This window comes from Acinonyx jubatus, chromosome A3 (genome assembly GCF_027475565.1).
Source record: "Acinonyx jubatus isolate Ajub_Pintada_27869175 chromosome A3, VMU_Ajub_asm_v1.0, whole genome shotgun sequence".
Taxonomy (NCBI): Eukaryota; Metazoa; Chordata; class Mammalia; order Carnivora; family Felidae; genus Acinonyx; species Acinonyx jubatus.
Window position 1 is genome coordinate 102,618,727 of NC_069388.1, and position 25,852 is coordinate 102,644,578.

Here is a 25,852-nt window from a genome sequence, read left to right on the forward strand (position 1 = left end):
TCCCTACTCTTAACCCGCGCGCGGGGGCGCCCGGGCCACTGGGTTCCGCAGAGCGAGCTAGTGGTCAGTGCAAAGCCGGAGCCGCGCGCGTCCAGACCCGAGGCCGACGCCAGCACGCCGGCATGGCCCCCGCAGCGGCGTCGGGTGGCAGTACCCTGCCCAGCGGCTTCGCGGTCTTCACCACCTTCCCGGACCTGCTTTTCATCTTAGAGTTTGTGAGTCGCCGGCGCGCCCGCGCCTGTGCTAGGGAAGGGGCGGAATGGTGGTGGCTGCGCGGGTCCCCGGAGAACCTGGGTAGCGAGGCCACAGTGAGGAAAAAGTCTCTCTCCTCCCACCTTCCAGTCGTTTGACCCCCTCTAGCCAAGGGCAATGGGGTAAACAGTCCCCAGGACCTCGGTGGAAAAACCAAATTCCCAGGATGGGTCAGATGTTGGAAACAGGCCCCGGGTCCACTTGTAGCGCGCCCGTTCCAGAGCTGCGCTCCCAAACCGCTTCACAGGTGCCGCGCCGAGTATGCCCTTCCTGGAGGGCGACGTCCTTGTAGAAGCGTCCAGCTTTTCCCTGGGTTAGGATTTCGTTTAAAAACAAAACAAAAAAAAAAAAAAAAAAAAAAAAAAAAATCAAAAGAAACCCGAGTACGTGTTACCAGCCGAGGTTTGGAGATTGGGTTGGTGTCGTAGGAGGGGCAGAATCTGGATTATTCTCTTCTGGCTTTTGAAAGTTTCTGGCGAGTGGCCGTACTTGCCACAACTTTGATCGGGGAAATAAACAGGCGTGGTTTGCTCCGCTGCAGTCGTTCTGCCCTGCGCGACGGGTGGGGGGAAGAGAGAGGGACTGGCCTTGAGCGGTCCTGTGCCTCGGCTGACCTTGAGCAGCGGGAACCCCGCTGCACCCGCGTCTGGCCGTTCCTTAAACCCGAGCCGCACAGCCTCCGCCGCCGGCGGCTTCGGAGAGCGCTTCCTACTCTAGGCTTCTGGTAAAGTGATCACCCTGTGGGGAAGTTCCGACCGCCCTCAGCCTAACCTCCGCAGGGGCTGCGGCCCCTTACCTGGGAGAGGGCATGGTGTGTTTACTCTGTGGGTGTGGTGCGTTGAGGTCACAGAGACTCCTTCCCTGCACCCCAATCTCAGAAGTGGCCGCCCGGAAAGTCGGTCGAAAAAGAAACTGCCCACACCTGACTGTGTAAAAATAAACGGGACCCCGGCTTCTTTCTGTCCGATTGGAGGCAGGAGGGTGTGAACAGCAAAGGGAGCAGGTTCTGGTCTCCGTGGAGATGGTGGAGGAAAGGGCCAAGGGGGCTGAGGTTCCCTGGGGCACCGTATCCTTGCAGTTGTGTGACTTGGGTTGAGCCCAAACCTGGATGTATCCAGAATGACTTCAAAACCTGGAGCTGGCCAGAATCAAGGAAGTGACATCTAGAAGGAACTCTGGACACCACTAAGCCCAGCCCTACCTACAATAGGCCCAGAGGGGAGGGGCTTGCATCCCCTGGAACATTCTTTTTCCAGATGGCTCATCTGAGTGCTTCTCCTCAACAGTCAGCCTGTGCTTGCCGAACGCTGGATTTCTGAAGAGCATATAGACCTGCGGCTTGGGAATAAGTATTGGGTGGTTCCTTCAGAGGCTACTCTTTACAAAGGCAGGAGTTTCATAACCAAAAGAGATGAGGGCTGATGCTGAGGTGTGATGGGGCAAGGGAGATTTTTAAGCAGCAAAAGGTCTCCTTAGTGTCTCTTACATTGCCCTCGTGAGTGGCTGATTCTGCCTTTGTAGCTCTTCGAGGAACACTAAAACAAGAATCAGGAAAGAGTGTGTTACTTGAGCTCCAGGCAGAAGACCGGGTCCCCATCCTCCTATCGCCCTGACAAGAATGGGCTCAGGTGGCCGCAGGGGGTGGCAGGTGGGGGTGGAGGGGTGCTGGCCTCACCGAGGGGACAAGCCTCCCAATGCCTCCTCTCGGTATCACAGCTTAGGGGAAGGAGTGCTCCTGAGGGTAGGAACCGCCCAGCCAGGCAGAGCCAAACAGGGTGATCTGCTGGGTGGGGACAGGAGGATACCCCACTGCCAAAACCCACCAAGTGAAAGCGGAAGGCTGGAGGTGGGAAATCTCAGAACCATGGATTAGTGGAAATTTACTCCTCCCGGGGCGGTTTTGTGACCTGACATAGTAGGGGCTTCAGGAAGAAATAATTCTTTCCTGCTTGGAACTTTCCTCTCGGCTGTCTGAGAAGTGATTTTTTTTTTTTCTCCTCGACCCTTGCCCTGCTCCCTCACCTCCCTCCTTTCCCCCCAGCTTCCTGAGAGACCTAGGGTGCCTCAGTGGTCTCTCTCAACCTCTATCCAAAAGGACACACAACCCAGTTAGAAAATGTGCAACAAACTTGAATAGGCATTCCTCCGGAGAAGCTGTACAAACGGCCAAGGAGCACATGGAAAGATGCTCAGCATCATTCATTATTAGGAAAATGAGATAAAAACCACAATGAGGTACAATTTCACATGAAATTATGGTGATTATTATTAAAAAAGAAAAAAGGAAATAGCAAGTGCTGGCCAGGATGTGAGGAAATTAGAACCCTCACACATTGCTGATGGAAATGTAACATGGCTCACCTGCTTCTGGAAAACAGTTTGGTAGTTCCTGAATAAAAAAAAAAAATTACCATTTGACCCAGCAATTCCATGCCTAGGTTTTTAACCAAGGTGATTAAAAGCTGGGACCTGAACAGGTACACGTACACGCATGTTCTTAGAGGCACTGTTCACAATAACCAACAGGTGGAAACAGCCCCAGTGCAATGGCTGGAGAGACAAATTGTGATATATCCATACAGTAGAGTATTATTCAACCATAGAATGGAACAAAAAATACTGATACATACTACAAAGGTGATCAACTTTGAAAACACAATGCTAAGTAAAAGAAGCCAGACACGAAAGGTCACGTATGTATGCTTCCATTTATATAAAATATCCAGAATAGGTAAACCCATAGAGACAGAGCACAAACTGGTGGTTTTCCAGGGACTGAGATGAGAGGGATAAGGGGCCCGGTTTCCTTTTGTGGTGGTGAAAATGTTTTGAAGTTAGAGGGGGTGGTTGCATGACGTGAGTGTATTAAATGCCACTGAACTGGTCAATTTAAAATGGGTAATTTGGGGGCACCTGTCGGTTGGGGGTCTGACTTCGTTCGGCTCAGGTCTTGATTTCGAGGTTCACGGGTTTGAGCCCCGCGTCGGGCTCTGTGCTGACAGCTCAGAGCCTGGAGTCTGCTTCGGATTCTGTGTCTCCCCCTCTCTCTGCCCCTCCCCTGCTCATGCTCTGTCTCTCTCGCTGTCAAAAACAATAAATTAATTAAAAATATATATATATATATTAAAATGGTTGACTTTATGTTATGTAGACTTAAATTTTTTAAGAAGCAAACGTCAAGAAATATTTCATATTACAGGAACGGCACCCATATAATTATCATTCCAGTTTGTCAAATCTTAATAGTTGGCCTTATTTTCTTTTAGTATGAGGGAAATAAAGCTTTTCAGATGGCACCACGCCCACTGGAAACTCCACCATTATCTTCTCTTCCCTCCATCCTTGGGGCAGTCTCGAGGCTGAATGTAGTAGTGTTCATTACCCCGGAGCAGGGTTTATTTAGACCTTCACTGCATACCTAACTATGGGCAGATTACACATGGCATTATTTTAAGTTTTCACTTTTCATAAAGTGAAAAAAGAACACACACACACACACACACAACACACACACACACACACACACACACACACACACATATTACCTATCCCACTGCAGCAGGCTTTTCATACAAAGTTGTTTTGAGGCTTACACAGGTTGCTACTGTTTATCCCGTCTGCTATTCATGGACATTTTGCTATTTTCGATTTGTTGCTTTCTGCCATTGCATTGCCAAGAACATTCTTGTATGTGCCTCTTTAGTTACCTGCTGGGGATTTCTTCCCAAAGGGAGGGTTTGACCTCCTGGTTCATAGGGAATGCACCTCTTTTGTTTCCCCAGATGTCACCGCATCCCTGTCCAGAAAGGGTAATTCCAGTTTCCATACTCCAGAAGCAGAGGGACCTGGACGCTGATGAAGCATAATTAAGCTCAGGTCCCTTCCAAGACCCTGCCTCATTTGGTATTCTTTAATAAAGAAGGGCCCCAAATTGTACAAGTTTGGAGCTAAACAAGCCCCCATTGTTCCTCATCCATGCCACACTTGATAACATCAGAATTTGTAATTTTCAGCGAACCCAGTGGGTGTGAAATGCTTGGGTATGTATAAAATCTGTAGTCCATTGAATTGATTAGTCATAGTTCACACGCCCACGCCTGACCTCCCAATAGCTTGGGAGTCACAGATGCCAGCGTCCAAGCAAACAGGGTGGAGCCCCACCCCCCTCCCAAGGCAAGGAAACTGCCCACAGGGACAGGGAAGGGTGGTGGCTCCGGCGAGGCACGGGTGGGGGTGTATGGCAACCTCACCCTGGCCCAGCGCCCCCATTCCAGACCTCTGAACGCTGCAGGGTCGTCGCAGGAAGTGGAAGGCAGATCCAGCGAGGTGGCGGGACTCCGCCTGTCCAAGCGCCAAGCACCATCAGAGTCACACTGGCCGTACGGCTGTTGTATGCCACAGGGACACTGGTGTCCCCCTTATGGGCAGGCTCGGGGTGGGACGTCCCGTCTCCCAACACGGGAGCAAACCCAGGGCTTTGCTTCTGGCCTGTTCCCCTGTCCCCACCCAAGGAGGATTTTTTCCTCTGGGGACCGCAGGCTGTTTCCTCTTCCTCCTCTTCTCTTCTAAGCCAGGGCCTTCGTGACACTTGGTCCACCATTCACAGAACAAAGGTTAACATAGGATGCTTTTTGTCTCAGCTCTGGCCAGGGCCGGAGGAAACTTCTCTTACAAAGTGCCAGGAGAGATAACAGCCGCCCCCCCCCCCCCCCCCGCCCTTTCAGAACTTGTAAAGGAAATGCCAGAAAACAGGTTATGAAACCATTAACTCAGCTCCCTCCTCCCCAGCCTATAAAAGAGGAGAAACTGCTGACAGAATGGCTGGGAATGAAGAGAGACTTGGGGAGCGCAGACAAGTAGGGTCAACTGCTGAGAGCCACCGCTCCTGGGGTGCACCTTGTGGGGTGGAGCAGGGCGGGGGCCGGGGGGTGGGGCACGCGGGTTGGGCTTGTCATTGTGATTCTTCCAGTGAACCGGACACAGTAAAATGAGGCCGTTTCCCTGACCCAAAGTGACTGGGGACTTTCATTATTTGAGAGTGACCAGACAAGTCCCGAGACCTGCCCTAGATTTTCACCTGCCTGGGAACAGCGGCCCTACAGAGCCGGGATTGGGCGGTGCGGGTGGGGTGGGAGCAGGATGGGAAAGCAGTTTTCTGGTGGGTGGTCCACCTTCTGGTTACGTGGAGAAGACAGCAGGAGAACTCACAGGAGATAAGAGATGTAGAATCACAGAAACCTAATTTATCGGAGCTGGGAGGAGACTGAGGCTGGGCGAGCCGGATTGGGGGGGGGGGGGTGCGCAGCTTACCCTGGTAACTCAGTCTCCAGGGTGGCACTTCTTGTAGTGACAGCAAGTCACATCCAGGTTTCTGCGTTCACCCAAACACCCACGAGGAAGTTTTGCCTGCAGCAGAAAGGATCGTGAAAGGGCGGCCATGTCCATCTGGCAGCCCTGGGCAGGCCTGGTTCCCTTCTTCCCTTCTCTCCCCCAGAGAGTGAAGGGGCAGCTCAGAGCCACTGGGGAGCTCACAGCCCCTGGCTCTGCTTGTCACAAATACATCCTGAAGGATCTGGGTCACTAGGTCGAGGCTGGGCCCAAGAATCTGCATTTCATAAGCCTTTGATTCAGCAAGGTTTGGAGGGGCAGTCGGTAAGCCAGCCCACCCCTCGATGTTGTCGAGGACAGGGTAGTGGAGACAGTTCTCAGTGAGAGGCTGGGGCAGGGAGCCAGGTGCCCTAAATATTCTCCTCGGTTCAAGGCAGGCACCCCCTATGCTCCTGTGGAAAGTTCCCTGCTGCCCCAGGCAGGGATCTCTTCTATAGTCACAAGGCAGTGGGGGCTGACCCTGCTGGCCATCTCAGGACAACGGCTGAGCGTGGCCTTCACTGGCTGTGCCCACTGAGCCTGGCCCTGTGTCCTTGTTTTGCGTTGGGGGCCCCTCTCTGTAGCTGTTTAGAAGTGGGTAAGGATATTGCTTTTCTCCTTTCCTCCTCTCTACAGGGAGGGGAAGAAGTATAGGTAGAGGGGTTTGTTCTTGGAGTTGAGAAGTGACTTTTCTGGTTTTTCAAGAACCAGAGGACCAGAAGACTGCTTTGATCAGGAGAAAATGACTTTGAGCTGTTCTCTGGAAACTGCCTAGCGTGATGATGGGGCTCAGCCCCCACGTGGTCACGCATATGCCATCACAACCACGCTACGCTGAAAAAGGTTGCTTTCCATAGGTCATTCCCCAGCTTGATGCAGATGGGGTCATACCCAGAGTGATGTGAGGCATCCTCTCTCTCTGAGTGCTTTCGGGAGAGAGTGGGAGGATCCCAGACGCCACTGCAGGGGAGAGGGAGAGCTCTCACCGGGTCACTCAAGGTGGGCCAGGGACAAAGGCTGACTATTTGCACCTACACCTGCCGTGCCCTGCAAAGGTTGTGTGTGGGGGGCGGGGGGAGTGCCTTGTGCTGCCAGCCTAAGCCGGTTCTGCACAGCCTTTGGAATGGCTTGGCTTTGCTCTGGGCTTAGGCACATCCTCAGGGAAGGGCTGTGGGTGGGTCAGGGGGCTGGGGATTGGACCACACGGGGCCTGGGGCCTGCCTTGAGGTGGGATGGGGCCAGCCAGTGGAGATCTGCATCGGGCTAGGGGGCTAAGTCCTAATGGACTCATCGTTGAGCCCCACCTTCACCCCCAACACAAGCCTGTCTGGGGCTTCCTTCTGGGCTCTCAAGTTGCGGTCCCTGGACATAGTGGACATTGTGGTTTGGACCAAAGGCCACCAGAGAGGGGCACTAAAATATTCCAGTGGGTGTTCTCTTGCGGTGCTGATGGATGTGAGGACAGTGAGTGAGTGAGTGAAATAAGCGACGCCCCTAGACCCTAAAGCACTAATGCCATGGACAAGTATAGACTGACCCCTCACAGGCTTCAGATTATTCCTGGGGTCCTGGAGCAGGTTCCTGGTACTCTCTGCATTGTGGGGCCTCGACTTACCTTCTACATTCTGGTGGAAAGGTTTAGCTCCTAGTTGGCTCCTGCTGGATACCAGCCGCATGATTATTTTCCAGGGTCATGTACGGGCATTGGTTTTCCGCCATGCTTAGCCCCAGGCTCTCTACCACTCCCACCTCATTAATAGCTAATGTTCTGCCCACATCGGGGCAAAACAACTCCCTAAGGCCTGAGAAAAATATGTAGGAGCTAAAAGAAAAGCCTTGTCGTGAGCCATCACACATTGATATGCACGGGCAGTGGGAAGAGGCACGGCCAGGCTCAGCTGACCTGAAATTCCACACCATAGCCCCGGATTCCTGTTAGAATAATGCAGTTGGGCTGGGAGGGAAGGGGCAGGAAGAGGGGAAGGGGGGAGAGAGGAGAAGGATATCCCTAAAACTCCTGGATCCAGCTTTGAAGAAGGCCTAAAGAGAACCCAGAATCCAGGCTTTAAGGGGCGAGGGGGGCGGGGCGCAGGTAGACAGTCCAGGAATGGAGCAAATGGGGAAGGAAGTGAAAGCTGGCATGGTTGTACCTGTTAGTAGGGGTCGGGGGAGTGGGGGGGGGGGGGGTGCAGGTCATGACAAACATCCTGTTGATGGACCCGGGGATGAGAACCACGGGCCTGTGCCTGCAGAAGAGAGTGATGTCCTTCAGCGTTCTGACCTTTTGCTTGTTTTTTGGTCTTAAACACAAACCTTGGTATTCTTTTCCTCTGAAAGAACAGAGCCCATTGAGCAGGCGGAGGAGTGGGGGAGGGGAAGCCTGCTTCCAGAAGCCACCTCCTTTGCAATTCTCTCTGGACCCAGGGCAGCTGGGAGGGAGCAGGGTGAAGGCTAATGGGCTAGTGTCCTATCATTCTCTGTGGCTGTTCTCCCGGCCATTTCCAAAGGGACCCTAGACATGGTGGGTGGGCGGGATTTCATGGTGACCTGCTTGTGGGTGGGCTTGGGTAACTGCCCTAGGCTCCCCAGCCAGCCTGTCAGAGCTGGTACTCAGCAGCTGTGGGGATGTGAGCCTGTGACTGCACCTCAGTTTCTGCATCAGTAAAATGGGGATATAACAGCATCTACCTCAAGGATTGATGTGAGGAGTATTATGCACAAAGCTCTTAAGATAACATGATGCACGTAGTAACTGCTGAATAGCTATTAAGTACAACTCTTATTAATTTTCTAATGACTCAAACACCTGCTCTGAGAGCAACTAGCCAATCCCTGCTAAAATAACTGCACGGTGGGGACCATAAGACCCATCCCACGCCACCTTGTGCCTTCGATGCCCTTCTCGGGCAGTGTAGAGGCAGAGGGTGCGTGAGATTTGGAAGTGGGTGGGGCTGTTGAGGGCCCACTTGCCATGTCTCTGGGGTCATCAAGTACTGCATAGACACCACCCTCTGTAGGGCCCTCCTAGCAGCCTGATTATTTCTGGCTCCCCTGCTCAGAGCTGCCCCTGGCCAGCCTGATGGGGTGGCCCGGGGGACGGGAGGCCATGGCAGTCCTGCCCTGCCTTCTGCCTCAGAGGCGGGAGATATCTTAAGCCTCTCTCATGTACCACCCTGCCAGCTTGGTGCCAGCTTTGTGACTTCTCAGTGCCACACACATTGCTGCGCCTGCCCAAGGGGAAAGAACCAATTACCAGTGAGCCTGGGATTAAGCTTTCCAAAAATGATTTGTCTTCAGTGTCAGTGTATCACCATTTGGAAGGGCATTGGTTCAGGAAGAGGGCAGCCTCTGGCACAAAAGTGTGCCCTCACCTCCCCAAGCCTCCATCCTGCCCTGTGGCTGGTGATAAGCCGAGCACAGTTAGGTGGAGGGGACTGGCAGGAAGGATTCCACCTTGCTTTTGTGTCCTAGGACTCTTTCCAGAACCAGCCCATAGTCCTCCACTGGTCTCCATTCAAGGTCTTCCTTTAGTGCAGATGGCATGGTGGGACTAAGTCCTCTATACTTCAGGCCTGGGCTTTCCTCATACCTCCACCAGGGGTGCCCACCCTGAGAGCACCCGGATCCTGCCATATGGCACCCGTATTGCAGGCCATTGCTTGGGGTATGTCTCCCGCCTGGACCCTAAGTCCGGCCATATTCCCAGCACAGACTGTGCACCCCGAAGCATTTGTCGTTAGCCTGCATGGGTAGGACAGGGGCTAACTTCTCGCCTCCCACCTGGCTAATATTTATGAATCACAAGAGGAGTCAAGGACAGATGGAAGGTGAAACTGACAGTTACCACCCATTCCCAAGGGGAGATGGAAGGTGAAACTGACAGTTACCACCGGTTCCCAAGGGCAGATGGAAGGTGAAACTGACAGTTACCACCGATTCCCAAGAAAGAACCCCCAGGACCCTGAAAAGAAGCCCCGGGCCCTGTAGGTGGCCGGTTCCTTCTCCCTGCCCTGCATAATCCACAACTGTTTTATTCGGTGGCTCACCAAATTGCTATCCTCCTTGGTGATTCCCATTAGTACCTTTTGTTTTTCTTGCACTGAAGCCACTCCCGTCTGGTCTAGTAGTTGCACGGATTTGCTGCTCTTTTATAGGTAGCTTGCTGGTACTTTTCATGGAATCTCCTAGTTTCTGTTCATCCCACTGGGTAAAGCCCCTGGGTGTAGGTGTGGTTAGGAAACTTTTCCGTTCACACGAGGACATGCTTATCTGAAAGCCCCTAGCTTTGTGGACCTGAGAGAACTTTTCATTCATTCAGGAATGAGTGACTGTCCTCCGCATAGGGAAGGAGGTAGCATTAATCAGTAAGCAGTGGCCAGTGCCTGAAGTACAGGGGTAATGGGTACTGTGGAAGAGATCTCCCTGGGACTTGAGAGAAGTGGGATCGAAGGCCTGGACAGGGGCCTTTTCTCAGTTCACACCCACCATGTTGATGTCGACGGCAGACCTGAACTCACCCCCATCCCTTTGAATCTCAAGTCTCTATCTCCCTCTTCACAAACCGACTCCAGGCCCCCTGAGTCCTGGCCTTACCTCCAGATTAGACAAAAGGACACCATCTAAGCCTGCCTTGGGAGGGATAATGGCATGATGTGTCCCTCTGGAAGGATGAGCCTGCTGATGAAGGGGCCAGGAGGGCAGAGCAACTTGCACTAGTAAACTGAGTCAGGTGGCCTCAACACCACTCCCAGTGTTTGCCTTGGGAGTAGCCTCAGAGGTCAGATTCCCCATAAGCTGCCTTGCCAGTTGACAGAGGGGGGCAGGGGTCTGCACATGGAAAACCTTCTGATCCCTCCCCCCAGACACATCCTTATAGGGTAAGAATAAGGGATCTGTTCAAATTGCTGGGCTCTGTCCCTCTCCCAGGCAGAGGTGTTGAGCTGGTCACCCTCACTGGGGTCCCGATACTTTTACCAGGACCTGACTCTGCCCCTGGCGGGCCAGAGCCGCTCCAGTGGAGCCTGGCAGCAAGACTGGAAGGGAGGGATGGACTCTGTTTTTAGTGCATGTCTTTGGATAAGGTCTACCTCCGTAGGTGTACCTGCCTCGGTGCTTACTGGCCACGGTCAGGGGCACTCAGCATCTGTTACGTGCATGAATGAATAAATAAATGAGTGGGTGAGCAAGGGAGCAAGCGAAGGGAGCTTTTCCTTCGACTTGCTGGGAGCCGAGTTCCTCTCCACCAGGCAGGTGGGGCTCACACAAGAACCAGAGAAGCTGGCATAAGCCCCACATGTGTGCCTCTGGCCATCTTGTCTCCACAGGAAAAGAGTCCCCCCGTCTTCCTCTCAGACCTGTTTTCTGAGGAGCCAAGGGAAGTATGGGAAAGGCTTCAGGGTCTTGGGGTTTTGGTCTTTCCCTCTGGCCTCGCTCTGCGCCCTCTCCTACCACCTGGTGCTTCTGTCCCCTTGACTTCCCCTTGCTGCCACAACCCTGCTCTCCAACAGCTCATCCATAACCAGCCTGTACACACACTCACACCCGCATGCACACACACACACAAATACCCTCTGCTCTAACTCACAGAATGATGAATCTTTTTAGCCACCCAACCCTAGAGCTGGTTGAGTCTCTCCTCCAGCACAGTTATTGTACTGGTCAGACCACCTACACAACATGCCTGTCTGGCATTGCAATAACCCCTGACTACTGAAATAGTCCAGTCGAGTATGGACCTTTCCAGAAACACAAACTGAGGTTACTTTCCGGCCTGTTGGCCAGAGTGCTCGGAGCTCACAGCAGCTGGGACCCGTCTCCTCTGGTGTGGCCATCTTTCCTTTGCCTTCCTGGGGAGATGATCTGTGACCGCCTGACCAAAGTGGTAAGACAGCTCAGTGTTAGATGCACAGTCTGTGTTCGGTAATAAGTTTCCTCTCCTCCTCAAGAGTTTGAATTACAAACTCCTGTCCAGATGTGCCTTCAGGGCACACACACCATGCCCTCAGAGCCATTGGGAATTCCGATGCGGGGCTCCAAGGCGTATGTGTGTATGTGGAAAGCCCTGAATGGGAAGTCCTCTTTAGTTCACGCCTTGACTTGTTACTGGAAAAGTGTCTGCTTGTGAAGACCCTGACAAAGCAAAATATCCAGAAAAATATCCAGAGAATTTGAGCAATTCTTCTGAGTTGACTTCGGTTATCCCAGTTGTGCAGCAGAAACACTGCACAATGGTGGACGTAGAACTCTTTCATCCCTGGTCAAGCAATGGAAACACCACACGAATCTCAAGAATGTGCTGGAGGATTCCTTTTCCCCCCTTTGGAACCAAGGCTCATTGTTTGAAGGAAGCCTCTCTCATATTTTAATGTCCTTTGTGTTTCCTTCCACAAAGGCAGACACATTTTTCTCAACTTCAGATTTCTAGAAGATCACCAGTTTTTCTCTTTTTAATGGTTTTGAAGTTATTTTATTTTATTTTTACTTGTGCGAGAGAGAGAGAGAGAGAGCGCGCCCACAAGAGGCGGAGAGGGCAAGAGAGATGGTCGGGGGTGGGGAATCCCAAGCAAGCTCCACATTCAGCACCGAGCCCGACGTAGGGCTCGATCCCACGACCCTGGGATCATGACCTGAGCAGAAATCAAGAGTCAGATGCTCAACTGACTGAGCTACCCCAGGCACCTCTGAAGTTATTATTAAATTCTGGGTCCCAGTAGGGTTCGGAGTGGATAATTGTGCATGTTGAGATCCTAGACCTACTGGAATTTTCACATGGTGACAGACGAGGTTTTGCCTCATCATATGGCAGTTGAGACAGCGAGCGCTCGGACTGCGTACCATCTTTCAGGCACTCCACAGACATAACCCCATTTCACCCCCATCCCATGAGGTAGGCGCTGTTGTTATCGCTATTTTTCAAATAGGGAACAGAGAGGTTAAGTAACTTGCCCAGAGACAACAGGCCATCCTGTTGTAAGTGGCAGAGCTGAGACTGAAACTTGGTAACTCAGTCTCTGAAGTCTACACCCTTAACCATGCTAGCCTGCTAATCCTGTGGATTAATTCCGAAAGAAAAATTAAGAAGCTTCTCTGAGTTTACACAAGAGCTCCCCTGAAGACTGTCTCCTGAGGAAATTTTTTTCCACAAAAATCATTGGATTGGGCAGGCCACGATTTATAAAGTCGTTTAAGTCTTTGAAATTTTTTGGTCTGGTTTTTTATATCACCCCTGGTTCTTAGGGAACCTCGACCCTGCTCAGCATCTAAAACTGGACTGATTTAAAAACAGGCGGTTTCCAGTCCGGAAACAGCAGGGGTAGGGGCCTCAGATCTCCAGCGCATTCCCATTCACAGATACATCTGCCTGACACCCAAGGACCAGCTAATCTCATATTCAAGGCAAGACAGGGATTGAAGCTTGAGGAGAGGGGAGGTAAGGGAGCTTTGCCCCTGGGCTCCCAGAGCCCAGTCAGGAACTGGAGAGGTGTCTCAACTGGCACCACGGGACAGCCGAGCTGGGCACTGGAGACAGGAGCCAGCTGGTATTCTGTTTGATAGGAATTACCAGAACATAATCTAACGGCTCGTGTTGTGGAAATGGGTTCTAAGGCTTTTGGCAAACAGCCTGGGACGTCTGTTCCATGTGCTATAATTCTCCTTCTCTCCACTTGAGAGTCAAACCCTGGGCATTACTGTGTTTTCAGGTTGTCCCAGGCAATTCTCGTGTAGAGTGAGGATTGCAAACCGTGTGCATTAGCCCAGACCCACCCCCATTTTCCAACATGTGGATCGGGACCCCACAGAGAGAGCTCAATGCAGATGACTCCCGGGCCGCCCAATTTAGAGACCGTTTTCTGCCACCACCTTAGCCAGCGGCACCATCTCAGTTATGGAAGACAGTGACCTGGGTGTAGGCGGAGGGTTGTGGGAAGTCCAGCCTGTTGACAGAGACGAATGGAAACTGGGGTCATGCCTCCACTTGTGTTTCAAAATGACTGCTTCTCAGCATTGGGAGCTGGGAGCTGGGAGCTGCTTGGAGTTTTCTTTACAAAGGGAAATGTTTGAACCCTCACCTACCCCTTTCTCTTGACAAATATTTGGCCAGTGGGGTCCTGAGGCCAGGATGGGGTGGACTGCTCCCTGCCCAGGATGCCTTATCTCCCCGGGTGTGGGTGCTCTGCTTGCTCTCTCTGTTTGCTCTCTGCACACTTAGTAGGTGAAGTGGGGCGGGCACTGGCTTTGCCCCATGATTCACACTGAACCCCAGCTTTCCACGCAATGGGGCCTTAAAGGCCTTCACCCTGGCCTGGCAATCAGTTCTGTCTTGCGCCTCACCCCCTCTTGAGCCCCATCTCCAGCCACTCTCCCCTCTCATTGCCTACCTTATGCCCAGCTCCCTGGTTTTCTGAAGCCCTCACTGCTGCTTCAGCATTCTCTGGACTTGGCATATTAATTATATTATATTATATTATATTATATTATATATTATATTATATTATATTATATATATTTATTATTTATACTATATTATATTATATATTTATATTATATATTTATTTATATTATGTTATTTATATTATATATTTATTACTTATATTATATATTATTTATACTATATTATATATTTATATTATATATTTATTATTTATAATGTATTTTATATATTTATATTATATATTTATATTATATATTATTTATATTATATATTTATTACTTATATTATATTATATTATATTATTATCCTTCCTTCCTCCAGAAAGCCACTCCTTGTTGACCCTTAGGCCCAGGTAACCAGCTAGTCTACCCCCCCTTCAAGACTCGATTGAGGCCCTGCACCAGTCCAAGACGCTTTGCCCACTCAGGGCTGGCTGCCACCCTGCACTGTAAACTGGCTGCCTCCGCCTCTGTCTCTGAGGGCTGTTGGCCTCCGGGGTGAACAGTGTCTCACCCCCGCTGTGGCTGGGCACAGCGCCAGAAGCTTCGCACTCACACCCGCAGTGCCGGCCAGTGTGCCCCAGCCTGCAGTGGGGAGACACAGCTGCAAACTGCCATTTGCAGACAAGGAAGCCGAGGCCCAAGAGACTGGCTCCTGCTGCGGCCTCCGCCAGCGGCTTGGGAGGAGCGCCCCACCAGCGCGAGCGAGCCGCTGGCGGTGCCAACGCGGCGGGGTGCGGGGTGCGGGCGCTGCGGGGCGCTGGCCTTGGCCGGCTGAGAGCGGAGACCTCCACGCATGCGCAGCTGTTGGCTTCCCACGGGCCCCCGCAATGGACTTCTCACGAGAGCAGGGCCCGTTTCCACAGACTTGCCTCTAGGAATAGACTCCCTCCTCGGCTCAGCCTCATCTTTTTCCACTTACCCCTCCTGTCCTCGCGATTGTTATGCCTCCCCCCCCCCCCCCAGCCTGCGGCCCCTTCCTGCAGCTGCGGCTGCACCTTTCTCACCACCCCCCCCCCACCGCGCCCCGGGTACCCCAAGGGGCAGGGCTGTGAGGGGTGCAGGACAGGCCCCTACCAGTCTTCTGCCCCCCGCCCCCGGGTTCTAATCACTTCATCCGTGCTGTGAGGACCTTACCTTCATATGATGTGTGACTTAAAATACATTCCAGGGACAGGCAGAACCGCCGCATGCTTGCTTTAGGAACCTCCCTGCGAATCAGTGCTTCCTCAGCTGTTTGCGGCTTGGAGGCTCCAGAGAAATGGGATACATTCACTCAGTGTCTCCCCCCCCCCCCCATGGTGGGGGTCAGAACGGGACCGTGGGACGTGCTGTGATGGTGGAGACATTTTCTAAAGGTGCCCTTGAGAGAGCATTGCTTGCCTTGAAAGACATTATGCTAAAGGAAAGAAGCCAGTTGCAAAAGCCCATCTTTTACTATGTGATTCAACTCATGTGAAAGTTGAGAATAGGGAAATCTACAGAGGCAGGAAGTAGATTAGTGGCCTCTTAGGGATGAGAGAGAGGGAAGGAAACAATAGCTAAAGGGCACAGGGTTTCTTTTTCCTTTTTTTTTTTTTTTTAATGTTTATTTATTTTTGAGAGAGAGTGGGGAAGGGACAGAGAGAGAGAGAGAGAGAGAGAGAGAGAGAGAATCCCAGGCAGGCTCCACACTGTCAATGCAAGAGCCCCGCGTGGGGCTCAATGTCATGAACCGTGAGATCATCCCCTGAGCCAAAATCGAAAGTTGGACACTTAACCGACTGAGCCACCCAGGCACCCCTACCGGGTTTCTTCTGAGGTGATGAAAATGGCCGAAAATTGGTCTGGGGATGATGGCTGTACATGTCTGTGTATATCCCCAAACCATTGAATTGTAACTTTAAATGGGTGAATTGTATACTATGTGAATTATATCTCCTTAAAGCTGTCTAAAAGAGAATTGCTTCCCACCATGTTACTATGAAACTTACTGCTATAGATAAACCACACAAAGAAATAAAAAGCATAGGAGTGCCTGGGTGGCTCAGTCGGTTGAGCAACCAACTTCGGCTTAGGTCAGGATCTCACAGTTTGAGCCCCACGTCGGGCTCTGTGCTGACAGCTCGGGGCCTGGAGCCTGCTTCTGATTCTGTGTCTCCTTCCCCTCGGCTCCTCCCCTGCTCACACTCTGTCTCTCTCTCAAAATAAATAAAGATTAAAAAAAAGAAAGAAAGAAAAAGCATAATTTTTAAAAGGATCTTTGCAAGGTAGTACACCCAAAGGCAGGACAGGGTCCCGAGGTCTACCAAGGGGCAGGGGCCGGGATTGAACCCAGGGTGGGCTTTGCTCCTATGGACAGGTATTCTTACCATGGGCTCCAGGAACCTGCGAGAGGGAGAGAAGAGAGAGAGAGCCAAAAGCAGGTCAAGTGTCTGGATTACCTCAAAGCTTCCCTCTGCATGCTCAGCATCCAAGCTACCTGGTGCATACTCAGGACTCCCTGGCAGGCCCTCAATGCGGTGGCTTCACTCTGACTTCGATCCCCACCCCCCAAGCCACACAGGGAGACACCTAGATGAAAGAGGTTAAGTTTCATGAGCCTGCAGACCAGTCTGAGAGTCATTTTCTCAGATTTTGCCATTTCCAGGACCACCTGTGCATCAACTTACCTCATATGTTTTTTACACTTAATTGTGTCCGAAATAACTGTGTCATTACCTTAAAAATAAAAGCAGCGTCATTATCCAGTTCACCTTTGCCTACCCGTTCCTGGAGTCCACGCTCTTGGGGAGCTCCAGACCCCTGGCTCAACTCGAAGCCCTTCTTGCCTTAGAAAAACCAAAGAGAGTGAAAAAGAGAATCACTGGGGCGCCTGGGTGGCTCAGTTGGTTAAGCATCCTTCGGCTCAGGTCATGATCTCACGGTTTGTGCATTCGAGACCCGTGTCGGGCTCTGTGCTGACAGCTCAGAGCCTGGAGCCTGCTTCAGATTCTGTGTCCCCCTCTGTCTCTGCCCCTCCCCTGTTCGAGCTCTGTCTCTCTCTCTGTCTCTCTGTCAAAAAGAAATAAACATTAAAAGAAGGAAGGAAGGAAGGAAAAGAAAGAAAGGAAGAAAAAGACTCATTTCCTGATGTGACATTCAGTGTTCCTCACAGCCATGTCCACTGGCCACCCATAAGCACCTCTGAGGCACCGAGTCCCCCACAGGATTCCCTGACACCACGCTCTCCCCTCCACATGCAATGCAAACTGTCCCTTTGGGATTGGTGCATAAATCGTACCAGTTTACCCATATATCTGACCGGAGACCCTGAAGGCAAGTTAACTAACTCAGACACTAAGGTACAGCTGGGAAGGTGTCCCACACCTGGGAGTTAGCCGTGAGCAAGGGGGACCTCACCCCCTCCATCACATGGTCGGGGATAGTGCCATATTGTCACAAGTGCACCTGTTTTGTGCTGGGCACTGCAAAGGAGAAAGGCAGGGCTCCCTGAGACCATATGAACAGGGAACTAACTGAGATTGGTCCACCTTGGATGGTCAGGAGAGGAGCATCCCAGGCCCTTGCCTCTGCCCTCCACACAGGCATGCCGAGTTCTCCCACTTTTCCATGCCACAATTGGGCCTCCTACATCCAAGTTCTCAGCCACCGGCATGTTCATGTCCCTTTGTCAGGGCCCGTTATGGAAAAGGCCAAGCAATCTGTGTGATCTTAAAGGCAACTCTGGATGAAATCTGCACACACACACACACACACACACACACACATATCTTATGTTACAGTGGTCTAAGGATTTTTATTTACCTGCTGTATTTCTCTGTTTGCTCCAATGGCTTCAAGTTGTAAAATGTGTCCCACTGCTTCTGCCGGGGCCTTCAGGCACCCTCGGATTCCACAGTAGAGGAGGTTTTCTGGTCAGAGATGCCCATATCTGATTCATTAGGCCCAGCTTGGTTTTGATAACTCCAGATTATTCATTGCTCTGACTTGTCTACTCAAATGTGATTCTCTCCTGATGCTTCTCAGCTGAGAGGCTCAGAGAACACCTACAGGGACAGTGGTCTCTTATGTAGCAGGTGGGCAGCAGGTACAGGAGGTGGAATCAAGGTACTGTTTGAGTTCACAAGGCAGGGGACATAGGACTAGGAGGGCAGCCCGTCCACAGCCCCGGATGCTCGAAGTACCCTGGAGACCTTTGACTACAGAGCCCCCTCCGCCTGCGTCCCAGCCTTATCTGGGTGAGGGACGGTGGACGAGGCTGACTTCCCGGGGAAGAAAGAAGTACGGAAGGTCCCAGCTTGGATTTGTGCGCCTTTGTCCCCGGGGAGCCGGGACCCCTACACTGTCCTTACGAACCTCTTTGAAAACATGGGGCTCACTGAGCCTTCGGACATCAACAGGGGCATCTTCCGGATAACGGCAGGGAAGCGTTTCTCCCATGCCTGTCCTAGGCCACCTGAAGAGACTCTCCACTCCAGCCCTGACCCTAGTAATCAGAACACTTCCTGGGCTTGGGGATCGAAGGGGACAAATTAAAAAATTATGCTTATGACATAGCGTGACCAATCTATTTTGCCAAGTAAAGACCAACAGAATCTGCTGGTCGCTAACCTTTCGTAAAGGAAACGATATTTCAATGTCAAAATACTAGGATTTAATCTAGGATGTCACCTCAGAATAATGATAATACTGGATGAGGTAAGTCCTTTCTTGGGATGACAAATTACCTGGCGTCCACGTGCCTCAGTTTCTCCATCTGATAAATGGGTCAGTACCTCGTTCATAGGGTTGTGAGAAGGAACGGAGTTCATATTTGCCAAGTGCTTGGGGCAGTGCCTGGCATGTGAGTGTGATAGACGTTTTCGTTAAATAAAAAATTGAAATTGTATTTAAAACAGGCATGACAAAGGCAGGCAAGCAGCGGCTTGGGAAGACTGGGTCAGTGCAGGCTAGAGCCTTGAGGGGGAAGAAAGAGTCATTTTTGGTGAGGAAAGTGCCCACTGCCATTCTCTGCCTCCTTCCTGTTCTGCTGCCCCTAATGCCCCAGTGTGACCTGTAGGTCTGGCCCTTCCTGGGTATGGGCTCTCCTGCTCTGTTATTCACCCCTGTCCTCCCTCCCTCTGCAGGTCTTTGGGGGCCTCGTGTGGATCCTCATTGCTTCGTCCCTGGTGCCCATCCCCCTGGTCCAGGGCTGGGTGATGTTTGTGTCTGTGTTCTGCTTCATGGCCACCACAGCCCTGCTCATCCTGTACATAGTTGGTGCCCACGGCGGGGAGACTTCCTGGGTCACCCTGGTGAGTCCCAGCCCAGAATGGCTGATGTGGGTGGGTGGGTGGGTGCTGGACCCTCTCCCCTGGCAAGCTGGCTTTTCCAGTGCTAGGTGAGGCTGCCCATAGATGTCTCCTAGCCACGTTCCAAGGCTCAGCTGGCCAGCCCTTCGGCTCTGAGCTCTCCCCAGCAGCTCTCTCAGGGCTCCCCACAGCCAGGAGGTCAGGAGAAGGTGAAGCAGAGCTGGATTGTCGCTGCCCAATTCCCACTGGGCCTGCTCTTTCTCCTGCATGACTGCCTTTTTCATGGATAACCAGCAGCCCAAGCACCCCTCCCCATGCCACCTGCACCTGCCAGGTGCCTGCTGGCATCTCCCAACGTCCAGGAAGGCTGGCTTCCATCTTGGGGGTGGGCAGGGTCCCGGAGGCTGCCCTTGGCTGCCCTGTGTGAGGCCAGGCTTACTGGCCAGTGTCCAGTGATGACCTTCTAAAGCAGGGTCCCTAAGGAGGGGCTTGGGGGGTGGGGGGAGGGGATGGCCCGTGGACATAATACTGCGTAAATTCTGCCTTAAGGCCCACGAAGGGGGTAAAATGTATGCATGGGACACCTGGCCATTACTTACCATGGAAGAGGGCAGGGCCACTTGGCCAGGCCTTTACTCTCCAAAGGCCTCCTACGGAGACTTTTCGAAATCACCTCCAAATGCCAGCTACTCAAAACCCCCGCTTTGTATTTTCTTGCTTTTTTTTTTTTTTAATTTTTTTTTCAACGTTTATTTATTTTTTTTGGGACAGAGAGAGACAGAGCATGAACGGGGGAGGGGCAGAGAGAGAGGGAGACACAGAATCGGAAACAGGCTCCAGGCTCTGAGCCATCAGCCCAGAGCCTGACGCGGGGCTCGAACTCACGGACCGCGAGATCGTGACCTGGCTGAAGTCGGACGCTTAACCGACTGCGCCACCCAGGCGCCCCTGTATTTTCTTGCTTTTAAACATTCCTGGAGCTCCCCCACCCCCCTCCCCCCCAAAAAACTGACAATAACAAGACGAAACCACAGTGGACATGGCCTGGGCCTCTCACCCTGCACTGGTCACCGAAGCCACATCTAAACTGAGACTGGACCACATATGACACTTCTCAGGGCCAGAGCCAATTTCTACCTGTTAGATCCCAGGCTGCCCCTCCCTGCCCCCACCTCTTACTTGATCCGGCCTCAAGGGAAGGCAGCGTGCCTTCTCCCTTAAGTCCTGACTCTGGCCCCCAAACCAGTGAGATGAAACCAGCTCTGTGAGGAGGGGGCTGGGCTATGGTAATGGGGGGATGGGGCAGGGGTCTGGGCGGGCAGGCCCTTCCTTCCCAAAGGAAGTAGCAGAAGATGAGGGCGGGACCTGAGCCGCGCCAGGAGGGGACAAGGCTGGTAGCCATGCCCTGCTGGGACCACAGCTGCCCATCTCTCTGATGGCCTTTCCTGACCCTGCAGGATGCAGCCTACCACTGTGTTGCTGCCCTGTTTTACCTCAGCGCCTCTGTCCTGGAAGCTTTGGCCACCATCGGGATGCAGGAGGGCTACACCTACAAACACTACCATGAAAACATCTCTGCTGTGGTGAGTCCCCCAGGCAATTTGCCCCCGTTCCCAGTTCCCACCGGCCACCGATGGAGGGTCAGCAGAAGGCTGTTTGGGCCCTCCCCTCTGTTTCTTAGCTCACTGACTTCCGAAGGAATGAAACCTTCCCCTTATTCCTGAAGAAACGAAGCCCTGGAGAAGGGAGGGCATGTGTCCAAGACTCCCCTTGGCCCTCTCTGGTCAGTGCTGCGCTGCCCAGGCCTGGGCTGGCCTAGGAGTCCATGCCTTTCCAAAAGGGACATGACCGTGAGCACCAGGCACTGTCTGAGCTCTCCATAAATGATCTGATTTAACTCCCACGATAACACTAGGGTGTAGGTGTGCTTATTATACCCATTTCACAGATGCAGAACTGGGACACCAAGAACATGGATACGTTGCTCCAAGGTGGCCAGGAATTATTGGTGTCCAGGGCAGGTGACCACTTTTTTTTTTAAGTTGTTATTTATTTTTGAGAGAGAGAGAGAGAGAGAGAGAGAGAGAATGAGCAGGTGAGGGGCAGAGAGAGAGGAGACAGAGAATCCCAAGCAGGCTCCTCACTGTCAGCACAGAGCCCAGTGTGGGGCTCAAACTCAAGAACCGTGAGATCGCGACCAGAGCTGAAGTCAAGAGTTGGATGCTTGACCGACTGAGCCACCCAGGCTCCCCCATCCACACTCTCAGCACCTGTTTGGAGCGTGAGTTTGGCAACTTGGGTCTCCTGGCTCTCCCTCAAAGCACAGTCAGGCTCGGGGAAGCAGCGAGGTCAGGGATGGAAAATGGAGTAGCCAGTGTCTCCCCAAGCCCTGGCTCTGGAACTGAGGCTGTGGAGAAGCCTTTCTGGGCCCAGCGTGTCCAGACCCCCCAGCTGTGGGTGTTTGTCGCTGCAGTTAGGACTTCAGCTCTTCCCGATGATGCCTCCTGCCTAGCAGCTCTGAGAACCTGCTGGAGGAGGAGGGGCCAGAGCTCAGGCCTCCACCACTTTCTTGAGCAAGTCCCTCAGCTTGCTCATCTGTGAAATGAGACGGTAACTCCTGTTCGACTCCCTCAGGACTACAGACATATCGAACACCTTCCTCCAAGGCCTCACAGCAAGCAATGGGTGGCCCGGGGGCTTGAGCCTCATTCACCCCGTCAGCAGAACAGATGGGGGTGCCAGCTGTGTGTGGCCAGGGTGCAGGCTGCACGCGGGCCTCTGAGCTCTAAAAGAAACGTTCTCCAACTGTGGGACCAGACCCATTGGTGGACTTCGAGGTCCACCAATTTTCTTCTTACTGGATTTTCTTCTTAATGGGATGAATCGGAATGACAGAGAGGAGGAGAATGTTTTGATTCATAAAACCTCTTTCCAGAGTTCTGCATGTGTGGGCTCCCACCAGCATGCAAACTCACGATATCAGGTGTATTTCTAGCCGTGAGTGAGGTGTAAAAAATAGGGAAGAAGCTTCAGGAAGTCACGCTTCTCAGATTTCTAGAGGTCGACCTGTGAATCGTACAAATCCTGAGGTCAAATGTGATGATAGATCACAAGATGCCAGCTCCGGGTGCCAAAACTGTACTGTCCCCACTTTTTGGAAAGAGTAGAGTAGAGGGTGAGAGAAAACCCACAGGGACGGGCACTGTTGGGCTCTAGGAAGGGGTTTGGTGAAGGTGTTCCTCCTGCTTCCAGAGGGTGGGGTCTGGAGGAAAGTTACTGAAAACCTTGTCTACGGGTCCCTTGTCCCAGGGAAGCCACATGTTCCCCTTAAGCTCCCAGCCTACTCTCCAGTTCCAGAAACATGGCCACTGTATGGTCCCTGGCACCCTTTCAGCCGTCCCCCAGTGTAGGAATGTCTCCCATATTGGCTCATCTCCCAAGATGGCTGCTTTCTAAATACTAACACAGCCAGGAAGCACCTTGGCTATTTTTCCTTCCCTTGGGAGGCTGGTAACCCGCTTCCTCCATTATCCTTCAAATGACTCTCTTTCATTTCCTGTCACCTTAGAGAGCCTCATCCCTCCCCCTATCCCAACCCCAGAGGCCTTCCCTCCAAACAGACATCAGCAGCAAGGCGTTTGACAATTTCCATAAACTTATTGCAGATAATAGTGAAATGTGCATGGAACATGGCTAGTGGGTCAGCACGTGACGGAACGACCCAGATAGGGTGAATTACTGCCTCTGCCCACTGGACAGATCTCTAGTTGAGAACCACTGTGATCTACTGTATTCCAACTTTTCTCTTTTTCTTCCTTCCTAAATGCAACGTACATCCAGAGAAGTTGAGTAAGATACAAGTGTCCCAAGTGATGAATCTCCATGAAGTGAACTCTTCTGTGTAACAAGCATCCAAATTGAGCAATAGGACATCATAAATAGCTCCCAGAATCCTCCTGTCCTGCTGCTGCTATCACCGTGCACCCAAACAAAAGATTACCGCCATCCTGATTTCTAGCTGCCTAGTTCAGTTTTGCCTGCCTTTGAACTTCACGTAAATGGAGTTACACAGTGTGTATTCTTTTATGTCTGGCTTCCTTCTTTCAACCTCAGATTTGTGAAGCTCATCTACATTTTTGGGTGGAGACTAGAGTGTTTATTCCCACTGCTGTATATCATTCCACTGGTGGCTACACCGGCATCTATTTGTCCACGCCACAAGTGATCGTGTCTCCCCCCCGCCTCCCATTTTTGTTAGTTGAATGAGATCTACATGGGCATGCCCAGGCAAAGTCAAGAGTGCCAGAATCAAGAATCAAAATGTTGCCAGCCGGCCGATGCACTGGGCCGAAGGGGATGTATAAGTCCGGTTCGATGTAAAGTCACATCTTTCTATTCAAAATATCAGTTGTATGAGTGCACAGGGGAGATCCTGCCCAACCACAACACGCCTTTCCTGGGGGTAGCCAGCCCGGGAATGGGGAGGCACCTCAAGACCTTCTCCTGCACATTCCTAGCCTTTGAGAGCATCTGGCCTGCCTCTCACCCCTCTCTGTGATACTTAGTTGGACCCGTCTCGAAAGCTAAGCTTCTCCCTCTTTCCTTTGTAGGCAGCAGAGAGTCTGTGCCAGAGGGATCCCTGGGATTGGTGGGAATTAACTGAGGGCAGCTAGAAACTTCTGCAGAAAGCGGGAATAATAATGGCAGCCATTTAGGGAGAGGCGTTTCTGAAGGCCTAAGTATATGCCTTCACGTCCCTGGCTCTCGGTGTCCCCAGTGTGCCATTGCTTGACCTCACTTGGAAAATAAGTGCCTGTTTCCTGTCACTGCTGGGGACAGCTTCTGTTCAGGGCTCTTGCATCCGTCAGCTGCTCCCATCTGACAGGGAGAGGTGTTTTTTGGGGGTGCTGCTCACTCAGGTACAACCGCTCCTCTCAGATGGTAGTTAAGGGTTCCCGGATGAGTTCCCTTATATTGGTTATTAAGTAACTCGGCTTACTCATTGCCTCTGACCAATGAGGGTGAGGAGTTCGCCCATGTGTGGAGGCAGGGAGAGAGCAGGCATGATGACCGCTGGTGTTTATGGGCATTTTCAAGAGTCATGGAACCGTAGCTGCCCTAATGTTGTGCCTGGGTTGGAAACTCTTGACCCCAACACCCAAGGTCACAAAACCAGGTGCAGATATTTGACTTGGGGGCAGGCAAGCCTTCAGGGAGGCCAGCCACCCAGAGTAGGGTGATAGGAATAGGTGGGGCCCATGTGAACATCGCAAGTCAGGGCCTTGACCGGGACAAAGTGACCGTTTGCCCCATTTCCAGGGCCTTTGTTCCCAGTGCCAAAACACTGACTGGATCTTTCCAGAAGCTTTCTCAGTAAGCCCCCTCCTTTTTGCAGAAGCCTCAGTCCCTCCTCCCCGTCCCAGGTCCTTACTTCCTATGAGCCTGGCACCCTTGCTCATGCTTGTGAAATTAAGATTCCTAGAATAACATTCTCGCAGGAGTCTGAGGATGACCAGACAGCATCCAGACCTTAACCAGAGCCAGCAAACCCAGGTGTTCATATTCTCTTAGCCAAGGCCAGTGGAGTCAGCTGGTGGATTCTGGCCTCACAGGTGTGGGGGAAGGAAGCTTCCCATGAAGAGTGGTATCATTTGAGGGGTCTCTGGGGCCACATCTGGGCTCGGCAGGAAAGGATATCTGCGGGAATGATAGGAAGCAGCAGCGGCCCGCACCCTTCCAGTCTGTCACTCCCAAGCGCCATGTCATCGCCTGGCTCAGTGTCAATGGCCCACGCGTCGCCCTCTCCCCATGCACTCCCACTAATGGCCATGTATCTTGGTTTCAGGTGTTCTCCTACGTGGCCACTCTGCTGTACGTGGTCCATGCGGTGTTTTCTTTAATCAGATGGAAGTCTTCGTAAAGCAGCAGAACTTTTGCCGCAAACCCCAGACGGTGTTAACTGATCAGCCCGCCTTCCAGCGTAACATTCTCGACGCAGAAACACTCTCGATGCTGGAAAGAAGAAAACCAACAAACAAGCAAAAGCAACGCTCTGTTTCTTGTGGGTGTTATGTTTACTCTCCTACATGCCTTCATGTCAGGGTTGGGGGCTTGCCACGTTTGACCTCCAACTACGAGCTGTCTTTCTAGAATCATTTCCTATTTGGGAAAGGGGGATGTGGGGGTGGGGAAATGGGGAGTGTGACCACAAAACAAAGATCCCCTGCTGACTCCCGGACCGGATCTTTTGAACTGTCTTTTGGAATTTTCCACAAGCCTCTTTGAGTTCTCGCCCCCCACCCCCCCGGGGCATCCTTCCAAGACTTCATGGATAGTCTACCTGTCATGGGGAGTAAAACTCACCCAACAAATATGTGCAGATGTCCACGGTGGAAGATGATAAACCTTTGAAATGCTTCATAAAGTGCCTTTATGTTCGATACTTTCGTGGGGTGTTTTTGGTGGGTGGGGGGGTTGTTCTTCTTTTCCCCGTATCAGGAACACCACCGTTTCAGCTTTCCTTCTGAGGA

At 52.1% G+C, this 25,852-nt stretch overlaps 1 protein-coding gene across 3 annotated transcripts; it reads left to right on the top strand.

Annotated features, from left to right (window-relative positions):
• Nucleotides 1-25,764, top strand: MAL (mal, T cell differentiation protein). Of its 3 annotated transcripts, none has more exons than XM_053200965.1 (4): nt 9-308; nt 19,158-19,325; nt 20,780-20,905; nt 25,168-25,764. In XM_053200965.1, the coding sequence occupies exons 1-4, from the start codon at nt 123-125 to the stop codon at nt 25,240-25,242; spliced, it is 555 nt and encodes a 184-aa protein (XP_053056940.1). In that variant the 5' UTR covers nt 9-122; the 3' UTR covers nt 25,243-25,764. The 3 variants fall into 3 exon arrangements, with proteins under 3 accessions (XP_026889497.1, XP_053056940.1, XP_026889496.1); XM_027033695.2 differs by having other exon boundaries at nt 18-215; XM_027033696.2 differs by lacking the exons at nt 19,158-19,325; nt 20,780-20,905 and having other exon boundaries at nt 1-215.
• Nucleotides 25,765-25,852: the final 88 nt, after the last annotated feature.